This window comes from Strix aluco, chromosome 29, assembly GCF_031877795.1.
Source record: "Strix aluco isolate bStrAlu1 chromosome 29, bStrAlu1.hap1, whole genome shotgun sequence".
Lineage (NCBI taxonomy): Eukaryota > Metazoa > Chordata > Aves > Strigiformes > Strigidae > Strix > Strix aluco.
The window spans coordinates 5877823-5900867 of record NC_133959.1 but is presented as its reverse complement, the minus strand read 5'-3'; the positions used below and the strand labels follow the sequence as shown (position 1 = coordinate 5900867).

At 41.6% G+C, this 23045-nt stretch overlaps 1 protein-coding gene across 7 annotated transcripts in view; it reads left to right on the top strand.

The window, feature by feature from the left end:
* Positions 1 to 5199, top strand: part of ELAVL1 (ELAV like RNA binding protein 1) — a 47044-nt gene extending 41845 nt beyond the window's left edge. For 6 of the 7 annotated variants that reach the window (XM_074808923.1, XM_074808921.1, XM_074808919.1 and 3 more), the window contains one exon: positions 184 to 5199. In XM_074808923.1, coding sequence (XP_074665024.1) covers positions 184 to 508 — 325 coding nt within the window. In that variant the 3' untranslated portion in view covers positions 509 to 5199. The remainder of the gene's footprint in view (positions 1 to 183) is intronic. The other variant, XR_012621121.1, reaches the window with a different exon arrangement.
* The last annotated feature ends 17846 nt before the right edge of the window (positions 5200 to 23045 follow it).

Sequence of the window (23045 nt, the reverse complement as noted above, 5' to 3'; positions counted from 1 at the left end):
ATACTTAACTTTTTTTTTCCTGGCAGCTGTCAATTTGATTGTCAATTTGAATGGGGAAACATTTCTTTCTGGCAGTTTTGATGTCCATGTAGAAAATATTCATTCTCAGTTGCTTCCCATTCAAGTTAATTTGCTTAATTGAATTGAACTTTTACATGAAATATTGTGCTTTTTATTTGCTAGGTTCTCTCCTATGGGTGTAGATCACATGAGTGGGCTTTCTGGTGTAAATGTTCCAGGAAACGCATCTTCTGGCTGGTGTATCTTCATCTACAACCTTGGTCAAGATGCTGATGAGGGAATCCTCTGGCAGATGTTTGGCCCCTTTGGTGCGGTTACCAATGTGAAAGTTATTCGAGATTTCAACACCAACAAGTGCAAAGGTTTTGGTTTTGTGACCATGACAAACTATGAAGAAGCTGCAATGGCCATAGCAAGTCTTAATGGCTACCGCCTGGGGGACAAAATCTTACAGGTTTCCTTCAAAACCAACAAGTCCCACAAATAACTTGCTCGTGCTTTTTGTATGGAATAGATAATTGAGTGACAGAAGTTGAAACATTTTTGTTAGTGTAAAACTCATTTTGCGCCAATTTTCACAAGTGTTTGTCTTAGTCTAAATGAGAAGTGAAAAAGGTTTTATATTCTGGGATGCAACTGACATGTTCAAATGTTTGAAATCCCACAATGTTAGACCAATTTTAAGTTCCTTTAAGTTATTTCATTTAAAACATGTTAAAAATCCCCTGAAATCTTAAGTAGATTGCATTAACTAGACCCTCTGGATGGTGGTAAAATTGAAGCATGCTTTCACTTATGAGACTAACATTTGTTCCATTGAATGTTGTCTGCAAAAACTGGAATTTTCTGAAAAATATCAGGCTGAATTCATTAATTTTCTTGTTTTTTGTGTTGTTGTTTTTCCTACCCATTCCCCTGACCTTCTCTACCCCAGACTCGGTAGTATGGAAGAAAAGTTGAGAAATACTAATGTTTTAGTTGACAGTAAATTGTTTGATCAATTAATACTCATTACTACATCTATAGTTGAGGATTAGGCTTTTTAAAGTCAAGGTCTTGTAAGTAGTAGCATGCCAGCATAACTTTTAACACCATTGATGAGGTAAGTTGCACACTGAGCAGTGGCCAAGCTGTCAAATTCAAAGGTTTTAGAAACATTACTTTTAAAGCCCACTTTCTAATAGGAATGGACCAAAGAGTTTCAGAGAAACTCCAGGAAGATTTCAGAGTCAAAATGAAACTCCAAAAAGAGAGTGTGAATATATGTTGCTACTTTATCAAACTGAATCTCTTCTGTCCAAATATTTAATGCATGGTGCACTACTTACTGGTACATTGTAATGCAGCAAGATACTTACTCATTTTCAAAGATCATTATAGTTTGAATTCCTTTGGTAGTTGTATTCTGTAAAGAAAAAACAGTTATAAACATTTGAGCATTGTATTTCTCGCATCCCTTCTAATGAGTGCTAGATTTTTCTATTTTAATAGGATTTTGTTTTGACAACTAGCTTTACTTATTGAACACTCAGCAGAAAAGTACTTACTACTTGCAAGTTAGATATTAACAAAAAAACCCCTTTGATTTGTAGATTTAAAGATTAATCCCCCAAGTTTTCTGCAGACTGCCTTGAAACTTTGAGTTGTTCTGTTTCTGTTAATTTTCTTTTGCTTTTTTGTGTTTTTTGTTTGTTTTTACTTTTGCATTTAAGAACATTAAATTTGATTTTGTTTTGCTCAAATTTTGTTTTGTTTTTTATTTTCTGTTATTTTTTTGCTAAGTATTGCACAAAGTGTCCAGCTTTCAACGAGTGTTGTTTTAAAGAACTGTATTCCTCCTTAAGAGTTTTAAGTTACTCCTTTGACAGATGAGAGGAAGAAAAAGGGTTGTGAAACGAGAACACTACAATAATCTGTCACATAGTTTCTATGTGCCATGGACTGATGTAACCCTGCAGGTGTTCTTTGCTAGGAAACCTGAAAAGGATTACTCTATCAGGTAAAGGCTGTGTAAGGGTACTGTGCATGACTAGAGACTTGGCCTGGGCAACTTTCAGGCCTAGTGTTTAAGTCCAGTTACCAGAAGGTAGAGCAAATGTGAATATGAGGTCAGCGGCAGTTCTATTGCAGTGTCTCCTTTTTTGTGTGTGAACCTCTACCAGTCCCAAAGTTTATTTTCAAATTCCAGAGGCTGTTCCATGCCGCCTGCTCGTATCGCTCCATCCCTAGCTGACCCTGCCTTGTGTTTGCAGTCATTTCTCCCATTTCTGCAGTAGGATCTGCAGTCTTGCTCAGCCCATCAGCATCTCTGCACGCTGCTGCCGAAGAGCGGCTGAACGAGCTGCCCATCTCCATTAATTACCTTCAGCTCTGTCTAGGAAATGCTGTCGCTGACGTTTCTGGAACTGCCTATGGTGTACTTAAAGCTGTATAGATAGGCATTGGCACAGCGGGCAGCCTCCCACTGTTCTTGAGCTTGTGTGCAATGAATCTTAGTGGGATTTTCACTATTAATACATTCAGCCTTGCCTTTCCTGCCTGTTCGCTCTACCATTTTCTGAGAAGCATGATGGGCTGTAAAACAGTGGCTGTGACAGAGCAACCAACCAGCTCCCACCCCCCAAAGTGTGCTTTCAGACTGTCTATTCACATGTTTCCACTAACTTATCATCATTCATTGATCACTTCAATGAATACTGCTTGAGATTCAGAAGCATTCAGGGGAACTCTCCCAAGTTAAAATTCTGTAGTATGGAGAAGTCCTCCTGCTGTGTCCCATCACCTCTTAACCTCACACTGTCCTGTTCCACAGGAGCGGGTGTGCAGTCGTTTCCAATTTCCCGTCATTCTCTCTTGCTTTATTTCATATAAGATTAATTCTCAAACTAAATGGGAGTTATTGTTTTATCACAGCATTTAGATGGGTGTTCTGGCTTCCAACAAATGACACCCTAAATGTGACTTTGCATCAGTAATCACTGCCAGCGTGCTGGTCGTTGCAGCCGTACCAGCAGCACACTGCTGTGAGCTCACCAGCTGTCACTTTTTTAAAAAAAAAACTTTTCTTGGAGGCTTTTTGGCATCACTGTCATCTGACTGCTTCCCTGTTTTTCCATCTCCCATTCTTTGCTAAATAAGAAGGACATGCAGGAAACTGTTTCAGTAGCGGTATGAAAACATCTCTTTTAGGAAACATCTGATCCCAGCTTCATTTGATAGTTGCTCTGAAAATAGTTACCAGGCAATTTGTGTGAGCGAAGAACTGCTGCTTGGGTCAGGAAAAGAGGAAGAAAAAAATCCTGCTAAAATATTAAGAGCTGATAGCAGAAGTGTATGGTCTGCACCATTCTAACAGTCAAGAAGTACTTGGCCTAAGTATCTGGTCAAGAAAAAATTGTGTAGATATTCTTGATGCTTTTGGTCTTAAACAACAGCCTGTGCATCCTATTAGTAAAGACCAAAAGGAAATTTCTGGAAGTGGAAACTAAATTCTAACAACAAATCTGCCAGCAATTCTTCTACCCAAAAAAAGGTAGGAGCAGCTGGTTTCCTCACCATGTCATCCAGCATACCCTCCTTTGAAGATCTCCCTTGGACATACTTGCTTCAAGAGAGGTTTTTGCCTCTTAATTCTCAGGGGGTTTCGAAAAACTGCAGATAGATTCTGCTTTTCATCCTTTAATTTGATGAAACAGACACTTCTTTCAAGTGACAATTCTGTCTCTGCTTACACAATCTTTGCAAAACCAAAGGCCTGTCTCAAACCAGAGGACTTACATTTCTGGTGAGATGCAATAGGCTCAATAAATTCATGAATACTAGAAAGTCTTGGATGCTGGATTAGGATGTGATGATCAGATTTTAAGGACCTGGATTTGATGGTCCATACTGGAGATGTGCTACAGGGAACAGCTGTGACGGGAATGTTTTGGGGTCCTTTCGGATAGGTTGGAGGTCTTGCAGGACTCCCCCAGGTACCTGCTTCTGAAGGATCAGGTATAATTCCTGATGAAAACACATAGTTATGGCCATGCTGCTATTTCGGGGCCTCGTGTGTAGATGTCAGAGAGGATTTACCATGTCTCAGGGGGCAGTGCGTGGTGGTTTTGTGCCAGCGTTTCTGAAAGGATCAGTCTGGCTTTCCTGAACCTGCAGTTTGGGTGACACCATTTCCTTTTTACACTGACTTGATCAAACAGACAAATACGGTGGTAAAATGAGGAGTCTTATCTGTCTGTGTTTAAAAAGAAAAGGGGGGAGAAGGCTTTTTCATCAATCTCCTTACGGGCAGGGTAGCTAGCCTCAGAGCTGAAGATCTGCTGGTTGGGAATAGGAACGGCAAGACCAGTGATACTGTTGTCAGGCTTCAGCTGGGCTCTATATTCAAATGGACCTGTCTGCTTTGTGTCCAAAACTCACTTGCTTTCACAAAGAGAGAATTTGTTTGCATGTGAATACTTAGCACTTCAGCAGAAACTGGCCTCTGCCTCTGTAGCTTTTTCCGGTGGTGAGTCACCCTGGGTTTTCCCTTCGCTGGCCGTGAGCCAGCTGGTTTGGAAGGCAGCGTGCAAACCGGCCACCGTTGGCTTCTGTGGCAATAAAAAGGCTTCTTACTATGCAAGGGCAGGCTCGTACGTTGGGACTTGATCAGTCTTCAGGACTTTGAATGTTAAGCCAATTATCTTTTTCAACTGGTAAAATTTCCTAAATATCTGGTGTTAATTTAATTATTGTTTTGTCACTTTTGGCTTTAGAATCACTTTGTTTTATCTTGGTATTTCTTTTGAAAGGGAAACTCTGCTGCCCTTCTTTATACCTTTTCTCCACTTTTTTCAAATACTACTTGTATCTGGTACTCCAAGAAGGCTCTTACCAGGCCTAGGCATGGCTGCTAAACATGCTTGTTATGGGGCTGCTCCCAAAATTGCACATGAGCAGTCTTCATTCTTTGCGAGACTGTGGAGTTTCACTCTAAAACGAGACAATGCCTAGTTGAGAGCAAGACTGTCCTGGTCGTGGTTGAAGACCACCTCTAAACTTCTCTGAAGGTGTTCTGGGCTTTAGTTGTGTTGTACAGAATAAAAACAAATTTTGGAAAATAAATCTGGTTTTCTTAGTATGTAAAAAAAAAAAAATTTGAGTTTTGTCAAAATTAAAATTCCTTGAAGGCTTTATTCAGACTTGGTCTTTTCTAGTCTGTTGATTTATTAATGCAAGTTTTTATTCCTGCTCAGTAACTTACATTTGCTTCCCAGATTTCCACTATGAATGGAATTCACCCTTGTGCAGAAAGCTAGCCACAAGCCTGATCACAGTTTAAACCTTCTGTTAACCATTTGCAGATAGGGAAATTTCACAGTAAATACAGAAAAGGAAACTCTAATGTTGCTGTGTACTTTGTATAAGCTGGCAGAGGCGAGTACAGTTCCTTCAGATGAGGAGATGGCGACATCAGAAAAGCTATAAACATGAGTGGAATCAAAACAGCTTAGTGTGTTTAGTTTTCTTATGATTCCATTTTAGATGGTGTCTGTATATTGAAGTGTTGAATTTATTTTGTTCTTCAAGCTACATCATCATAAGTTTGGTTTACTTGACACGCTGTGCTCCACTCTTCTGTCTGAGGGAGGGGAACTGAGCCAATGCAATTAATGTTGCCTCCTGTGCCGAGCTTGTGCCAATCCCTTCGCTTCTGTTCTAGCTCTGGGACTGAGAAGGACTTGAGGATCCATCTTTTAGGGTGGAAGGAGAAGTCAGGAAACGCCACTGTCCAGAACAGCATCCCCACGGTGGTGTGTGTCCACACATCTTTTTCCTTCCCATTGGTTGGTCATGTTTTTTCATATATCTGTATCATGATGGCATGAAAACCACTGAAAATTCAGAGATACACAAGTCACTAAAGTAGGAAAAATTTCTCACTGCAGTGAGCACTAGTTGGTCACTTTATGGTCACTTACATTTGTCCAGATGACCAAAGGGTGTCAGTATGGAGAGGACACCTATTTTTGTAGGGGCATTGAACGTTGTAGTAATGTTATTTATACAAAGCAATTAAAAAGCTTTAAAAAGAAAAAAAAATTGGCATAGTTACATTTATAGAAGGACTGTTCAGCAGTTAAAACCAAAATGATGAATAACTGTAAAGGCGATCCATTATTTTGAATGCTAAGTTTTGGAAATGAATAGTCCTGAAGGTCCTTAAACATTTATTATAATCTTATGTTTCTTTAATGTTCTGGGTAAGGTAAATAAAGTAGAGATTCTTCAAATATTTCAGGAGAGATTTTTTTTTTTCAGTGTATTCTTAACTGTAAGAACTGAAGTTACTTTTGGATAGTTTATAGTTATATATGTGCTTTAAAAAAAAAAAACCTTGGAGAATGTCCCCATGTTTACTTTTTTAACAAAATAAACAGGTCTTATAATAAACTGTTTATTGAAAGTAGGTCCTCTGATATATCTACCTGCAAAATGTTAGGGTTTGTGGGAGGTTTTTTAGCATACAGCTTTTTGTGAACTGCTGACGGTGATCTCATGGTTCAATCACAAAAGTCAAATACAGAGCAATTTCTCTTAATGCTACCTCTGTCATAAGGTTACCATATTTTTGACTTCTATAATGAGGCAATTTGTCCTTTGTGACACTATCAGTGAAGCACCTTATTGTAACATTTCTACTTTTAGGCTCCTAAGAATAGCTTTAGAGTGAAGGGACCAAATTCACATTTAGCATGAGAAAACACAGCTCCCTTTGAGCTCCCTTAGTGGAGCTGCACTTGGTTTGGTTTTTTGGTTTTGGTTTTTTGTTTGTTTTTTCCCCCCCCCCCCCCAAGAACTGCGTTTGTCACCCTAGGTACTTTAATCTCTATATTTGGAAGCAGAAGACTCTGTGCCATAGGCAAGTTCCTCTCATGTAGCTCTGCGCTTCTCGGTGTTGGGATACTCAGCACAACAGAACTGAGAAACATGAAGGTCAGAAGGCTAGTGTTTATCTTGGATGGTTTTTATACCTTACTGGTTTTCTACTTACTAATTTTAAAAAATGTGGAGTTCATAAAAACACTTGCAATTACCTCTCTCTTGCGTGTAAGAGGTGGTACCTGCATATTCTGTGACTTCTCCTGGCAGAATTGAAAATTGCAGTTTATTTCTAAAAGTGTCCACTCCTAGATTAATTAGGTACAGCATCATTTTTGTGGTTGCATTTTTGTAGTAGCCTGATGTAGCAAAACTAAACAAGACTTTAAGTGTCGCTTTCTCCTTCTGCATGATTTAAAAAAAAAAACAGTTGAAGCCTTTATGATCTCTAAAGCAAAACACAACACCCAGTGAGTAGAGTTGAATTTAAATTCTGTTATTGGTTTTTTTCGGTCTTGCTGCAGTTATTTGTTATATATCACACTTGGTAAAACATTTACAAAGGTTGAACTAGAAATATTTTTCTGTTGAGTGGGATTTTCAGCACTTAAATTCTTTTTGTCGATAATGATGGAAAATCAGTAATAGAACTGCCACCTGAAACCTTGAAAAATTGCTACTGTGTTCACGTTTTAGAATCTTATCCTCATACTGTTGTTCCTTATTTTTAAACATTTTTGAGCAACTTTTCAGTGGTACAGCTGAACTTTTTCACTTGGTCATTGAGAAGAAAATTACTTGAGACATTTGAAACATAAGTTGGGATAAACCTTTATTTGACCAGTAATTTTGAATAATACTGTACTTCTAGTCTTTTTATTGATTTAATTTCCCTTAACTTATGTAATCTTTTGTTTATAAATTAATCTGTTTGTGGGACAGAAGGTTTTATCAATTGTTTTCCATACTGTACAGTATATGGTTAAACATTTTGTATATTTAGTGTGTTTTTAAGTTATTGATTTGTTTTATATCAAATAATTTATTTTTCAGGTACCATTTTCATTTAAACTTTGTTTTTACATGGGTTTATTTTAAATAAAGTATGACACTGCTTTCCAAATGTCTACAATGAAGTTGAATCCCATTGTGTTATTTTGAGACTACTTATGTAAATTAACTTATTTTAGAAATAACTGCAAAAATGTACCAAGTTCATACTTCGGTTGTGCTTCAATTCAAGTGCTTGGAAATTTTCTGCAATTATTTTTGAGCAATTTGAAAAATAGGAATTTTCATATTGAAACAGCTCAAAGATTTGTTGAACGAAGCAGCAGCTTTGTAGAATCCTGTGGATGGAATTATGAGCATTGTTTTCTATGTGGTATTTTCAAAATTAAATGAAACAACGCCTAGATATTTTACGCTAGTGTTAATACTTAAATTATCTGTTAATCGTGCAAAGAAGTTTTGTACTTTTGCCACATGTTCATTACTAGTTTTGTTGAGTACTTGTTTAGAACATACTCATGATGTTTTTAAGTGATCCATGATGAAAGGTGATGTACTTCAAAATAGAATTAGGCTTTTACTTAATTGTTCATATTTTGTCTCTTTTGTCCCTACAGGAATTGGATTATTATTGTGCAATTTGGAATTTGACATTTTTTTCAGAAGAATCAGAACTGTGTTCATGAATAGGCTAATCAAGCTTACTCCACTAAAGATTTTGTTACTTCTAGCCTTATTAGAAAGATGGAATTAAAGGAAGGCGCATGATTTCCTTTTTATTTTTCAGGAAAAAAAGTTGTTCCCTCCATCTTATGGTGTTCATCCTGATTAAACCAAAACCAAAGCCCAGCTACACTATTGCTCAGAAACGTGTATTGAAACTTTTGAGGAGAGCTCTTGAGAACCAGAAATCCGTCAGCCTTCAGGTCAGGCAGGGAATCTGGTTCCTCTGCCCAGTTGCAGCTCTGAGGCAGGATAGGTACCCTGATGTAACCGCCGTGGCGGAAGTTGTGTAAATGACCTTTTTAAGAAATGCTCATGAAATCGTGTCCTTTCAGTCGGAAGGAACCTGTATACTACTGGCGGCTCTGAACAGGCTGTATTCAGGTCTTAGTCCCTTCTTCACCAACACAAATTTTTAAAAGATTTGACAAATTAAAGTTGATTCCCACTGAGTTTCAGCAGGTGCCTTGCTGTGTTCTTAGTCACAGAAACTGTCCATCTCTTTTAGAGCTGGGCTAATTATCACACCTTTGAGGCACTGGCTCTGATTTTTCTCTTAATGACTTACCTGTGGAAAGGGATGTAAAATAAGAAAAAAATAGGGTCTTGGGTATGTTAACATGGAATAGATGGCAATGCTGCGTCAGCTCGGGCATCTCGATGCAGTGGAAATCTAGGTTTCCAGTTATTTTTCCTTATTACGGGAATTGCTCAGTCCAGCACTGTTCACCAAGTTGCATTTATTCTTTGTGCTAAATTGGTAAAGAGCAGAAATGACCATTTCCTGTTACTACTGGTATAAGAACAGATTCCTGAATATACAGCATCCGTTGTAATCAGGAATGCTTAATCACCAGTGTGGAATTTTAGACCTTTCCTGGGTTTTTCTTTGGATGAAGTTGGGGCAACTACTACATTCTTACTCCTACCAGATGTTAGTCCCGTGTGATTCACTTTGCACAGGTTCATTCTGATCATCATCGTGTTTTCCAGGTTTTTCTTCTATGAAAAATCATGAGAGAAAACATGTGTTCGCCACCAAAAAGCTTAATCATGAAATCCAGCCATGTGAAGCGTGGGCCCCTCTCAGAAGTGGCTGTTTGTTCAAAAGCAAAACAAAAAATTTAGTGTAGACCCATTAACCCCCATGTGGAGATTCTGTTTTTGCAGAATTCCCAATAAACTCCCTGGCTTTAGACTCTTCCCCACCTGCTGTGCTGTGGGGGTGTTGGGGTCCTACTGTTAAATTTCACTCCATTTGCAGAATACTGGGGGGAGAGGGGGGAGGTGTTAAACTGCACTGATTGCCATCGTGCTGGTGTGTCAGGAAACAAGGTGGAGAAAATTTCACCCCGTCTTTATATTTTTCTCTGTATCTTCCATCTTTGAAAAAAAGAAACATGGAAAAATATTAGTGTGAGGAATGTCCTCCTGGGTCGTGTTAATGGTGCGTTGAGCTCAGGACTTTGTCTCCAGCAGTGGCAGCAAGAAGCTATTTAAGGAAAGCACGTTAAGCCTGGCCACCATCCCTTCTTCATTCCCCTCGTGCTTCCCCAGCACGAGCAGTAGCTGGATGTCAGAGGGGCCCTGCCTGTTCCCGTATCGCCTCTCCTTTTGCTTCTTGATTTTTGAAGCTACTTTTCTCTTCCTTAAACGGCCTCTGCTTTCATCAGCTGCTGACAGCAGGAGACCAGAAGGAAAAGTGGAATATTTGAGGTAACTTTTTTTACGTGTGTATGTTACCTGTGCAGTTGAACGAAGGTGAATAAATAATGATGTTTCACTCTTTGCACTGTGACATACTTTCTTTTATTAAAGTATTTATGTATGGAAGCAGTGAATTTAGCAAAATCAGAATCTGATTTGTCAGAACATAACTTCTACTAACATGTCACTGGCAAATATTTTTTTCTTTGCAACAAAATTAATTTAAACAATTTGTCACAGTTAAAATAGAGATTTTATTTTGAATTGTAAGTACAACATTGAACTTTTCAAAATGTATTGACTTCTCTCTGCAGAGCTGTAGCTGGAGCGTTTATTAAGAGTGTGTTCTCAACTTAAACTAGAACTCACAAGGAACTTCACTGGGGTTAATAAAGATGAGTTTGGGACTTGCTGTATTCTTTGAGTAGGTATCAGTGGACCTGTTTAAACTTACTTTAACTGAAATTCTGTTTGAATGTGTTGGAACAGATTCTGCCCACAAGTCCACCCTGTGCATGCTACAAAGAAAGATCATAAAGGAGAGGAAAGCAGAAATTGTTTGGCTTAGGAGCAGTGTTGAGTCAGTATAGACAGAGCTGAGCTGCTTCCTTCTCCCAAACTTCAGTAGGCTCCAGCTCAGGTATCACGGAAGGAGCGTGCACTCGCGCTTTCAGGATTTCGAGGCTGTATTGCAGCCTGCAGACAGCTGTGGTAAGTAAGCTTGTGTGCCTCTCTAGGGTCATGCTGTGGATGTCTCACCAGACAAATGCAAAATTTGGGATGAAACATTTTTGTGACCATATATCCTAGTTCACCGTTCTGTCCCAGATTTTTCTTCTGCTTTGCATCTTTGAAGAGACACAGTGTACATATACACGTGTGTATACACACACACACAATACCTGTGTGTGTGCATTAAAGTGTATGTAGACTATTTATAGATAGTTTTAGAATACAGGTATGTATCTGTTAACTGTATGCATTAGTGTTGTATATCTGCTGTATGTGCACATATATGGTATTTCACATGCCTACACAGTATAGAATTAATTCATACAAAGATGTATATCCTTAAAAATCCAAGTTTGTGTAAAACTTCATAGTAATAAGGTATTGTTAACAATAGTAATGTGATGTGATGAGTAAGAAAATTAGTCTCCAGGTGAGTAAAAATTTAACATCCAAATTTTTCTAAAGTTTCTCTTGAAATAACTAGAAAGTGGCCACATCAGTATATTGTATCTTCATATTTCTCAACAGTGGTCCTGTAACACACAGTAACACTGCTTTTTGGGGAGCACCTTCCATTCACTTCTCCCTGTGAGACAAAATGCTGTCGCTTCTTTGGGAGTCAGTGACTTCTGAAATTATTTTCATTTTGTTTTAAACCACCTTACTGTGTTTTTTTCCCCTTTTTGTTTTTGCCGTATTTCATGGACCTTAATGTTTTAATCCTTTCTTACTGCAGGACTGGAGGAAGGAAGACAGTTCAGCTTCAAGAAGGACTGTGGTTCTAGTGAAATGGCAGTGACTGCCCGCGTATGCCATGGCCCACGGCGCGATGTCTGGGGTGCCCCGCCGGGCCCTACTCCCCCCAACCCTGTCACTGGACTCCAGGAGAGGCATCCTGGCTGCTTGTGCTAGCTTAGATAAAACATATTGAAGCCTTGCCCAGGTGTCCCAAGTGCTTTTTTTCCTGAACAAAGCAAAGTTAAGGTTTGAGGTACGACACACTTTGATGGCTTTGCCTTGTTCAATCACTCAGCTTACAGGGACTTGCACCCCTTGTTTTGTTCCTGGGCAGTGGTGTCTCCAGCACTGATAGTTCCTAGGGAGTGTTCTGGCTGTCCTGATCTGAATCTTATGTTACCCAAACACAGTAATTCTCAAAAGCAGCACAAGATGGAGTCTTGTTTTGAAGCTTTGTGCTTTCCTCCCCATCTCCGTATTACAGCATGCTCAGCTGGGCTGCTCTGAGCCTCATGTTCCTTTAGACTGCCGGTGGCCTTGAGGAAGGAACGTTTGCCCTGAATTTGGCCTCTCCGTGTTCATATCACAAGTACTGACCTTACAGAAGAACAGCTCTAATATCCACTGTGGAATCGAATGATTCCCCAGTTCCTTTGTCAGTATGCATTCTGGGTTTGGGTGAGGGAACAATGCAAGCTAGTTGTATCCAAGAAAGAATAAAAAGGGAAAAGGACAGACTTTTTGTTGAATTGATGAGCTTAAGGCAGCCTGACATAATTTGTGAAACACTCCTGCAAAGAATAACTGGGAGAGAGTCTCGTAGCTGCTGGGTGTTACACGCAGTGGAAGGAAGGTGTCTGTGGGAGTGTTAGTGGCCGTGCTCCGTGTTGTGTGGGGTAAGGAAGGTGTCTGTGGGAGTGTTAGTGGCCGTGCTCCGTGTTGGTGTGGGGTGAGGATTCCTTGGAATGGGAGGTCTGAGCCATTTCACCCCTTGGCTCAGTGAGGAGGGTGAGCATCATCTAATCCTAAGCAAACTCTGCTGCAGGAGCCGAAGGAGGAAGAGAGGTGTGACACCCTAATACAAACAAAGATGAAATATTTTTGCTTAGAAATGTTTTAGACTTTTGTAGAATACGTGCTAGAGTGGGATCATCTCACCTGCTGGCCAGTGCTGCTGCTGGTGGAGCTGCGCTGTCAGCTGAGGCCTGTCCCTCTCCTGCTCCTCGTTGGAGCTCGCTGAATGAGAAGTCCCTTACAACGGCTGCACTTTCACCCTGTCAGCTCTCATAGCTGCGTGAAAGCTTAATAGGTTATTGAAATATGTGTGATACAGCTTCAAAAATGTTTTTGTATTACAAGAGGATTTTAGATACTGAGGTAGGTCCTAAAAAAAATAAATATCAAATGTCATTGTAGACACCAGTAAGACTCCAAAGGTGAGTACTGGGTGTGGTTTTAGGTGATGGTGTTGCTATAAATGCTCTAGTCTACCAGCATCCTATACCAGCACTCCACCCTCATCTTACTTGTGCTGATAAAGCTGTTGGCAGGACTTACTTAAATGAAAGATAAGCCTCACCAGCAGTTACTTTAAACCCGGATCAGTTCTTGGATCCGTTTTCCATGTAGTCCTACAGGGATATACATACCAGCACTGCTGAGGGGGCACTTAAAGGGTGGGATCAAACAGCTGAGCCTGGGGCTGCTTAAAGCAGCACTGGCATCAGGAGATGCACTCGGACTGCTTTGAGTGCTTGGTGTCAGCTGGGTGGCTTGATGAAACGGGAGGAACTCTTCAGGGAAACCAGCTAGACTAGAGGTGGACTATACGGATGGGAAGGAAGTCAGAAATTGCTGGTATGAGTCTGTGTTCCTGGCAAAAGCAAAAAAAAAAAAAAAAAAAGCACTGGAAAAAATCCAACCCAAAATATTAAAGGAAAATAAGAGTAAATGGAGGTGGGGGAGGACTGGTTAGCAACAAAAGATATATGTACAAGATAAGGAAGTGAAGGAGTTGTTTGTGGTGCTGTGAGGTGGGAGAGAGAGAGGCTTCACGATCAGCTGGAGTGAGGATGGGGCGTGTTTGGCAACAGAGGGGGGGGTGCTAAGAGTGAGCAAGGAAATGACTACGCTGGTGAATGCAAACCAGAAGAGTTCTTAAGTGTAAATGCATCACTGGCACTGGAGTTCTGTTAGTAAAAATACATTCTTGTCAGTCCTGGTGGTATCTTATGAGTGGAAAATGGCAAATAACAGGCAAATGTGCATAAGGGGAATGTGGCATGGGCCGGTACAACCCCATTCATCTGATCTCTGTCCTCTGTGATGTGTTTCAATAGGCAGCACCTTTATCCCTGCAAAGTGCTCAGCCTAGGAAATGAAGGCTGCAGCAGCTTCTTCCAAGGGGCTGTGCACTGGGGAGGCTTGAGCCCCACCAAGGCCTAGCCTAAAAAATTGTTCTAAAGCTGTATACTTCAAATTTTGAATAACAGATTTAAAGCTACAGAGGTAAACGAAATGGTTCAAATAGATTTTGTCATCGATTGTTACAGGTTTTATCACAGTTATTTGGTGGGTTTCTTTGATAAGTTATTTATAAAGAAATAAATCTTACAAATAAATAAAATCCAGTAACTCCCATTTATGTGGGCTTTTGTAAAGCATTTGATATGGTACTGCATAACACTAAATAAACTTGGGTATTGCAGAGGAAATTTTAAGATAGGAGTTGCTTTAAGGACAGAGGGAGGGAAAGTTAAGCAGGAGATTTTCAGCTGGGGGGACACGGACTTTCTCAGCTTTTTGGGATACGTTTTCAGCATTTACTTACATTGAAATATATTAAATCCTCAGCTGGAAACTGCTGAGAGATGCCGTAGCTCTTCCCTGACTTCCTCCTCCCTAACCCTTCTCCCAGTCTTTCGTGAGTATGAGGAGAGGTTTTGGAGAGGCATGAAGTGTGAATGCGTATAAATGTTCTTGCACAGGGCGTGGGTCTGACGTGATGGAGAGCGTACGGACACGTGTGTTCAGGAACCAGGTGCAGAGCTACAACCAGGGGTAACGTGGATGTAGAACACTTCTGTGAAGAGGAAGCTTTGGGTTAAATTGTTCAGGGCCCTGTAGGAGCAGGAGGGCAAAGGTCAAATGGACTCAATCATGTGCTTCATAGCATCTTGAGTATTGTGTCCAGTTTTGGGCACCTCAATACGAGAGAGATCTCGAGGTGCTGGAGCGAGGGCAGAGGAGGGCAACGAAGCTGATGAAGGGCCTGGAGAATAAATCCTGTGAGGAGAGATTGAAGGAGCTGGGACTGTTCAGTGTGAGGAGGAGAAGGCTGAGGGGAGACCTCATCGCTCTCTACAATTGAGGTAATGGCCTCAAGTTGTGCCAGGGAAGGTTTAGACTGGATATTAGGAAGCATTTCTTTACAGAACGGGTAGTCAGGCGTTGGAATGGGCTGCCCAGGGAGGTGGTGGAGTCCCCATCCCTGGAGGGGTTCAAGAGGCGGGTTGACTGAGCGGTGAGGGTTCTGGTGTAGTTGGGATCTGTCAGTGCTGGGTTAATGGTTGGACTAGATGATCTTCAAGGTCCCTTCCAACCTGGATGATTCTGTGAACTACCTGAAAGGACGTTGTAGAGAGGTTGGTGCTGGTCTCTTCTCCCAGGGAATTAGTGACAGAACAAGAGGGAACGGCTTTAAACTGCAACAGCGGAGGTTCAGACTGGACATGAGGAACAAATGTTTCCCAGCAAGAGTGGTCAGAGAGTGGAATAGGCTGCCCAGGGAGGGGGTGGAGTCCCCATCCCTGGGTGTGTTTAAGGGTCGTTTGGATGAGCTGTTGGGGGATGTGGGGTAGGGGAGAACTTTGTAACAGAGTCGGGCTGATGGTTGGACTCGATGATCCCAAGGGTCTTTTCCAACCTGAATGATTCTGTGATTCTGTGACACAGCACTGAAGATGGTGATGTGAGGGGGTCCGTTTCTACCTGCTCCGTGTGCTGTTGGTCTGTACCCTTGGCTAGGGGATGCACAAGGCTGGGAATGAGGAAATGATTCTAGGACAGGATTTGGCAATCTACGATTGACATCATCGCTTTTTTTTGTTTTTTATGAAAATGTAGTGGAAGGCTGTTGATGAGAACTTGGAAATCTCAATGCATCTGGTTGTTCAGGGGTTTGTCGCATGGGTGGCGTGGAAGGGGGGAGGCTCAGATTGGCCAATGAGTGATTTCTCTCCTCCAAACAGGCTGCAGTGAGCACTTGTAGAGCAGCTTCTTGGATGTGCTGTTCCCAGGTGCAGTGCATGATAGTGCCACTGAGCTCGTGCTTACAAGGGCTTAGGTAGGAAGGCTCAAGATTTTGTCATGCTGTTAGTTTTGAACTGAACTGTTCTGCTTTTCTTATTCTGACCATGATCCAGTTGAGCAATTTGGTGGTTTTCTAGCTGGGGATGGGACATGAGTGGATGTGAAGGTGTCACATAGGTTGAGGACGCAGTGAAATGAATGCGCAGAAACCTGTTGAACTGCCAAAATTTTCAACTTGGCTTAATGCCTCTTTTAAGTAAAGCTAGTGATGGCATTGCAGTGAGAATGGACACAGCTGTTTGCTGTCCAGAGCCAGCCAAGGAGTTGTGGTGCTCGTCATTGAATTAATGTCCTTACCAGAATTATCTTTGTAATACTGGGTTGGAGCAGTGTGTTCCTAATGGAGTTGCAGATTGAAACCAGCTGGAGGCTGTCTTTGGTGAGGAATGCAGAGGCTTGCTTGGCTAAACCAGCACCTTGCAGTGTGTGACTGCCAGGGAGCGTCAGGAGTTCGTTCATACAGCGCTGCGGGGCCTGGGACCTGCTGACCCCAGAGGGTTTTTCTCTCTGCCCATGACTCGTTACCGTAGCTGTGTCAGTAAAGGCACCGAACCCTGGATTCTTCCTTACAAAACAGGGTGTTGTTATGAGAGCATTTGCTTTGTTTGGACACCAGGATGCTGGTGTTTCTTGTCACCAGCCCAGTTCAGCGCAGCTGCAATCGCGTGGCCGTTCGCACGGGCAGCAGTTTGAAGGCGGCTGCAGTCCTCCGAAGCCTTCCTGATTTGTTGCTGGTGGTGTTTTCCCCCTCCTCCTGTGATCCTGGCTAAAGCCCATTATTGCTATTTGATTATTTTAAGTCTGATGGCTATCTCAGTTAATCTCTTTGTATGATGACAGGAGTGGTAGTTGTAAATCCAGCTGTCAGGGCATTCCAGACGCCTTTGTATCTCGGCTCTTTTTAAAATAAAAATGTTTTTCTACAGAAGTGTAAGTGCTATGCCATTTGAATTCCTCATTGAGCTGCACCTCGCTACACTAGCAAGAGTGTATAGAAGCTCTCAGAAAATTCAGAACTTCAAACACAGCCCAGGTTTGTTCTCTGGAGTGCACTGTTTCTTAAAGAGGTTGTCAAACCTTTACATGTTTCTATAAAATAAGGCTGCCTCTATGTACTTTGCTTCCAATTTGATTAGGCCCCTTTCTCAGTTTCCAGAAGTTGCTACTGTAGTTTTGAAAGCCAGGGCTCTAGAACATAAGATTTAAGGGGTGTAGAGGGTGCTTAACATTTTTATTAAAACAAGAACCCGTGCAATGAAGAAATAATCTCATTTAGGAAGATATCACTTGTAAGTTAAGAAAGGTAGAACTTACCAGCCTGCATAACTGAAATGCTGGGCACTTGCATTTTGTGCATTTTGAGTAATTCTATGTGTTTGTATACTAGTGGGGTTTTTTGTTGCGTGGGGTTTTTGTTTGGGTTTTTTTTTTGCTTTGCATCACCAATTCCATTTTGTTTAATAAGGAGGTTATATGCGTAAGTCAGTGACATGTAAGAGCTGTAAGCAAGGGGTTGACTAAAGCATAGACTTTGTTTTTGATTCTGGGCTTTAGAATACAGGAGAGCAGTGTTCTTACACCAGTGAGTTTGAATAGTAATGACACTAGGCTCTTATCACCTTAATTTTACTTTTTCCACCAGGATCTCCTGATGTAGTATAGGACAAGCTACCGGATTCTTCTGATTTTCTTCTCTTCTGACCCACTGGATATTATAGTCTGATTCTTTCCTACCTTCCAGAGTTGGTGTGTGGGTTAATTGTTACAGTCTCTTTAGTGCTTTGAAGTTAATATCTTAGTGACGTAATGGTTGGTAATTAGAATAACAAACACTTGAAGGGAAGCTTGTTCCAGGTTATCCCCAGCCTTGGAAGTCAAGTGTATTCCCCACCTGTACCTAACCTGTGTGTGTCCTGGTCCCAGCCTAGGCCGTCTGTAGGCAGGGGGAGCAAATGCCTCTTGCTTTCTCCGATAACATATTATTTTTACTGGCTGTCTCCTGAGGTGGAAAGCAGCGCGCTGCAGCTCGGTTGTGTTGATCTCCCTAGTGCACTTGATACTCCGCGTGGGGATGTGCTAAAGAGAAAGTCGGCAGCCCAGAGTTTCTGCTTATGTATTGGGAAGTGAGAGAAGAGAAGATCTTGGGCGAGCACCTCTTCTGTTGGGACTTACGTGAAGAGCTGTGCGTTCGGATGCTTTGAGGAAGGGGTGGGGAAAGGAGGGGACCAGGTTGGTTGTATCTGCTGATTTATGGGGGGTTTGCACCTTTCTCTATACGTTTGGTCTGACACTGTTGAGGCAAGAAGTGGCAGGCTGAAAATGTCCCAGTAGAGCTGCCTGAGGAGCTGGTGGTGTTCAGCCCTGAAGAGCGTGACCCAGCGGTTGTTGCTGTTGTCCGATGCCCAGCGGTGTCACGGCTACGAGACGGAGCTTGGCTCCGGCTCACTGAGCTGCTGCTTTTGCTGGATCATGAGGTGAAAGGGGAAAGGGAGGTTTTTTGATTGCAGATACAGAAGGTGAAATTATTCAGGTCCATAGGTGACAAACGTTCTTACCAGTTCCCCGTATGTATTTTTTGTACCTGGTTGAAAAAGCGAGCGTGTGAAAGTACAAAGAGAGATTTCTGCTTTTGTAACTAGTTAATGAGCAAATGAATAATTGTTACCTGCAGAGGATATGTGTGAATGTTTTATTTCCTACTTAAGAAATGTATAAGAAATGCAAATCGGTGCTCAGGTTGGAAGAAAGCAGCTAATAACTGAATAATAGATTACTGGATGCAGGTATCTTCTGCGGAAGAATTGCCAATCTGTGAGCAGTAGCTACGAACAATTAAAGGTCAGGATTGGCGTTTTGTTGGCATTAAGAGAATCGTGAGGCATTTAGCCTGGCTAGAGCTGTGAAATCAGCAGCAGATGCCTGCCAGGCTGTAAGTGCAAAGAGCATTCCTGCTGTCTGTCTTCAGTGATTGCAGCTTGTCAAAGCAGATAACTGTTTGGGATTTGGCATTCAGAGGGCAGACAAAAAGACAGCAAGACAGAGTTAAGATGTCTAAAGACAAGACAGTGTTCTGAAGGTGGGGGTCGTGATGCTGCTGTTACTAATACTTTAGCACCAGATTGTGGTTTAAGGTAATGCTTTGCAGATGATTGAAGACTTCAGGAATATTGAAAGGGGAATGAGGTGGAGAATGGCCAAATACCCATTTTGTTGTGGTTCTGCTCAAGGAAGGACAGTGAGTAGAAGATCTCTGAGGTGAGATGACCAGGTAAGTGAAGCAGCAAGTTTTGGGTTGGGTGTAATGTTTCAACCTTGTGTTTTCCTGTCTGTGTTGAGCTGTGGTTTGGGTAGTCCATGTCTCAAAATCAAAGCCAAAATCTGGTCTTACAGAGTTTGAAGGCTCAGCATTCTAAAAATAAGTATCTCTGCTCAGACATGTAATTTAGAGTGGGATTCATCCTACTGACTCAAGCAATTAAAAACCTTAGCACCCAGTCCAAGCCCATCAGTAGGAGACTTCAGAAGACAATTCATCTTCTGAAATACGGGATTTACTGCTCATTAAGGTGACTGTCTCTCACAGTTGACTACAGGGGACTTAATTTGTGTAGCTTAAATGAGATATGTAACTTCTAGAAAAGAAAGGTAAGTGTATGTTGCACACCTGGGCACCAGGATGTCCGTGCTTGCACAAGACGAGCCAACGAGACATGGATTTTGGAGCATCTTACCCAGGGTGTCACGGCTTTCTCCCCATGCTGAGAACCTGGGAAGTTTGCAAATGGAGAACGTCAAACACAGATGAAACAGTGCAGAATTGCCCAGGCTTGTCAAGATCTGAGCTAACGAGGCCATAAGGCATCTCTGCACCCTGTTCTGCTGGGTGGTTGCTTTGCTCTGCATGGTGGTGGTGTATCTGAACAGAAATCCTGCGTGCCCAGCAAAGCTGCGGGTGCGTTTGGACACTACATAAAAAATTTATAAAGTAGATCTGAACTTCTGTTGTGGAACAGTTTGCAGATGAACACGAGCGTTGCCGTGCCATGTCTTTCTTTGCTCTCGTACCACTGCATCTCCAGTGGGATCTGTTGAATTATATGGGGGGGAGCAGGGTAGTTGGTGGGTCACGTCATGAGGAGCAGCTGTCTGCAGGAAGGACTGGAACGATGTGTTCAGATCTAGAAAGCTTTATTACATCAGACAAAATGAGAAATTCCTGAAGGAAATAAATATGTACGGTGAATCGGAAGGGAAGAGGCAAAGACAGTCAACTCCCAGTGCACATTCACTGGGGAGGCATCTGCTCCTTCAAGGAGCATTTAGTATAGGTTATGTGCTGCTAATTTAAATAAAAAAAGGTAGTTAAGTCGTGTGTATCGCTTAGAGCTGCTTTTGGAAATCTGATTTTACAGAGAAACCTGGTGTTTTAATAGATTTAAATAAAGGCTTTCAAAACTTGTGGAATGGCATTTTCAAAGTTATTCTAGAAAACTGGCACGGAGTAATTTTGCAACTGATAGTACTTTAAAAAATGGGAGGTTTGGGCTATTTTTTACATCTGTTGTTTTGATTCTATTTTGCCACATGCTGCAACATTGAGTTATTTTTGTTCTTTTTTTCTGTTTCAGTAAAACAAACCAAGGTGCATTTTGATCTTAAAGAAAGAAAGGTAGCAGCGCTCTCTACTGACTACATACACCATTTCAAAGGTTACCACGCCACGCTGCTACTATGGTCACTCTGTAAATCCTAAAAAGATGTAAAAATAATATAAAGGTGACAGTCCCTGATCAAAACCCATCACTTCTATAAATTCGGAGGTGTAAAAATAGTTAATGCTCTGGAAGACATCTAATAGCACGGAAAGGAACCTGTTCTTTAAGATGAAGGCAGCTTCATCATGGACTGTAGAAAAAAGCTGGTATCTCTTGTGTAAAGCTTGCACTGGAGCTGAAGGGCCAGTTCGATGCCAGTTCGTTTAACCTTAGTGTTTATGGGGAATCACATCCTCAAATTCACCCCATCGGTGAAATGTCGTTCCTTAATCAAAGCTCGTATGGCCAAGTAAGTGGATTTTCTGCTGCTATTTGGGAGGTGCCATAAAGCCAAGGGCTGCTTCTACTTCTCCTTTTGTTTAATAACCACAGAACCTATGATTCAAAGGGATTTTAGTTTACAGAAGTAGCCTTCTGTGATTTTTTTTTTTTTTTTTTTTAGTGGCAATAATACTTGTATAACAACCAAGTTCCTTTCCCCAGTTGCTTTCCAGCTTTATTAGGATGTTATGTACACAAGCCGTAATCTGGGGAACATCTGTATCACAATGTCAGCTGAGATTTTTATATTTGTGAAGAAAACCAGGATTTCTAAGGAAGAAATTTAGGTTTGGAGCTTGTGTTCTTTCTGTACACCAGATTTCAGTGTCTGTTTAGTGTGTGTGCTTTGTGCTGCCTGGATGTCTCCAACTGCATGGAAATACAACAGAAGCTGATTTATGTTTTCATCACTAGAATGGAGAGAGGCACCTTTTTTTCTTGCAGGTATTTGGGGAAACAGTCTAAAATACTATGAAGGTGGAGCGTATCAGTAAGATTTAATCATTTGACCTTTTTTGAGGCTGAATGGGTAGTTTTCAGTGATGCCTTGATTTGCCTGGCCTGGAGCATGTGTCACCTTGCCTCCCTCCAGTCCTGCCACTCCTCACTATTGTCAGGACAGAATAAAACTCCTTCAGATGGTGCCCAGTGGCTTTGTCCAGACTCTGTGCTACTTTCTTGTCTTTTAGAAATCTTGTCTGAAAATCTCTTGTCACTCAACCACTGATAAGTTTTCATTTAGTCTGTGTACATAAAGTTGTGCAGACATTTTGGGGTTAAATAGGTGCCTGTCTGCAAAGTTTTGGCAAATGGAGACTGTCATTCCCTTGCTGAGCAGCAGATACAAACTGGTGTAAATGTTCCTCCTGGCAGCAGATTTTTGAAAATAAAAGTGGGGTTGGGATGGTACCATCCCAGGGACATCAGCTGAGACAGTGGATGCCTTAGTAGCCGCTTAACTTGGGCATTCTAAATCTGCTCCTTAAACTTCTCTCCACAATTTATTTTTCCTGTTAAAAGGTTTTAAGCTGCTGCTTCTGTGCCCGCTTGCAGCGCTGAAGATGGATTGTCCTTGCTGCCTTTGGCTTTTTCACATCAATAATGATGGCTTCACTTTTTACCAGACCACAAACAAACTTTCAGAAACATTTGAATTATTTTTTTTCCTTGTTTTATCCTGTTAGAGTGGCAAAGTGATTACACACAAGTTTTGAGACTGCTGAGTGGTTAAAGCTCTCTCTTACTGTATTTGTCATGAGGTTCTGTGACATGACTTTTTTTTTTTTTTAAACCTTAATAGAACAACATCCTTCTGATGCTAAGAGGTTACCAGCGCTTGATAAACCACAGTACTCGGAACTGCTGAGGCAAGCTGCACAGAGTTGTGTTCGCTTCGCCAGCTCTAGATTTATTCCTGAGATACAAAATTCAATTTTGTCAGTAATAGTTTCTTCTTCCAGTTGCAGTAGCTTGAGGATGTGCTGGTTTAAGATGTTGCTAGCAGGACTGCAGCCTTTGGAGGGAGGGGAGAAAACCTGGCTGCTCTGCAGGAGGCAGAGCCCTGTGATGTGAGTAGTTGCCCGGAGACTCATCCTGCATCCCCACCATTGACCTAAGAAGTCTTTGTTGTAGACATTCAGTCCTGTCTTATTGCAGGATTAAGATTCTGTGTTGCAATGTTCAGAGCTCATTAATGAGAGGGGAATATATCCCAAAAGCAGTGTTCATCTCAGCTGCCTTTTGGTGCTGGTTGTCTGGACTCCCCTTGGGCAGCCAGCAAGGGGT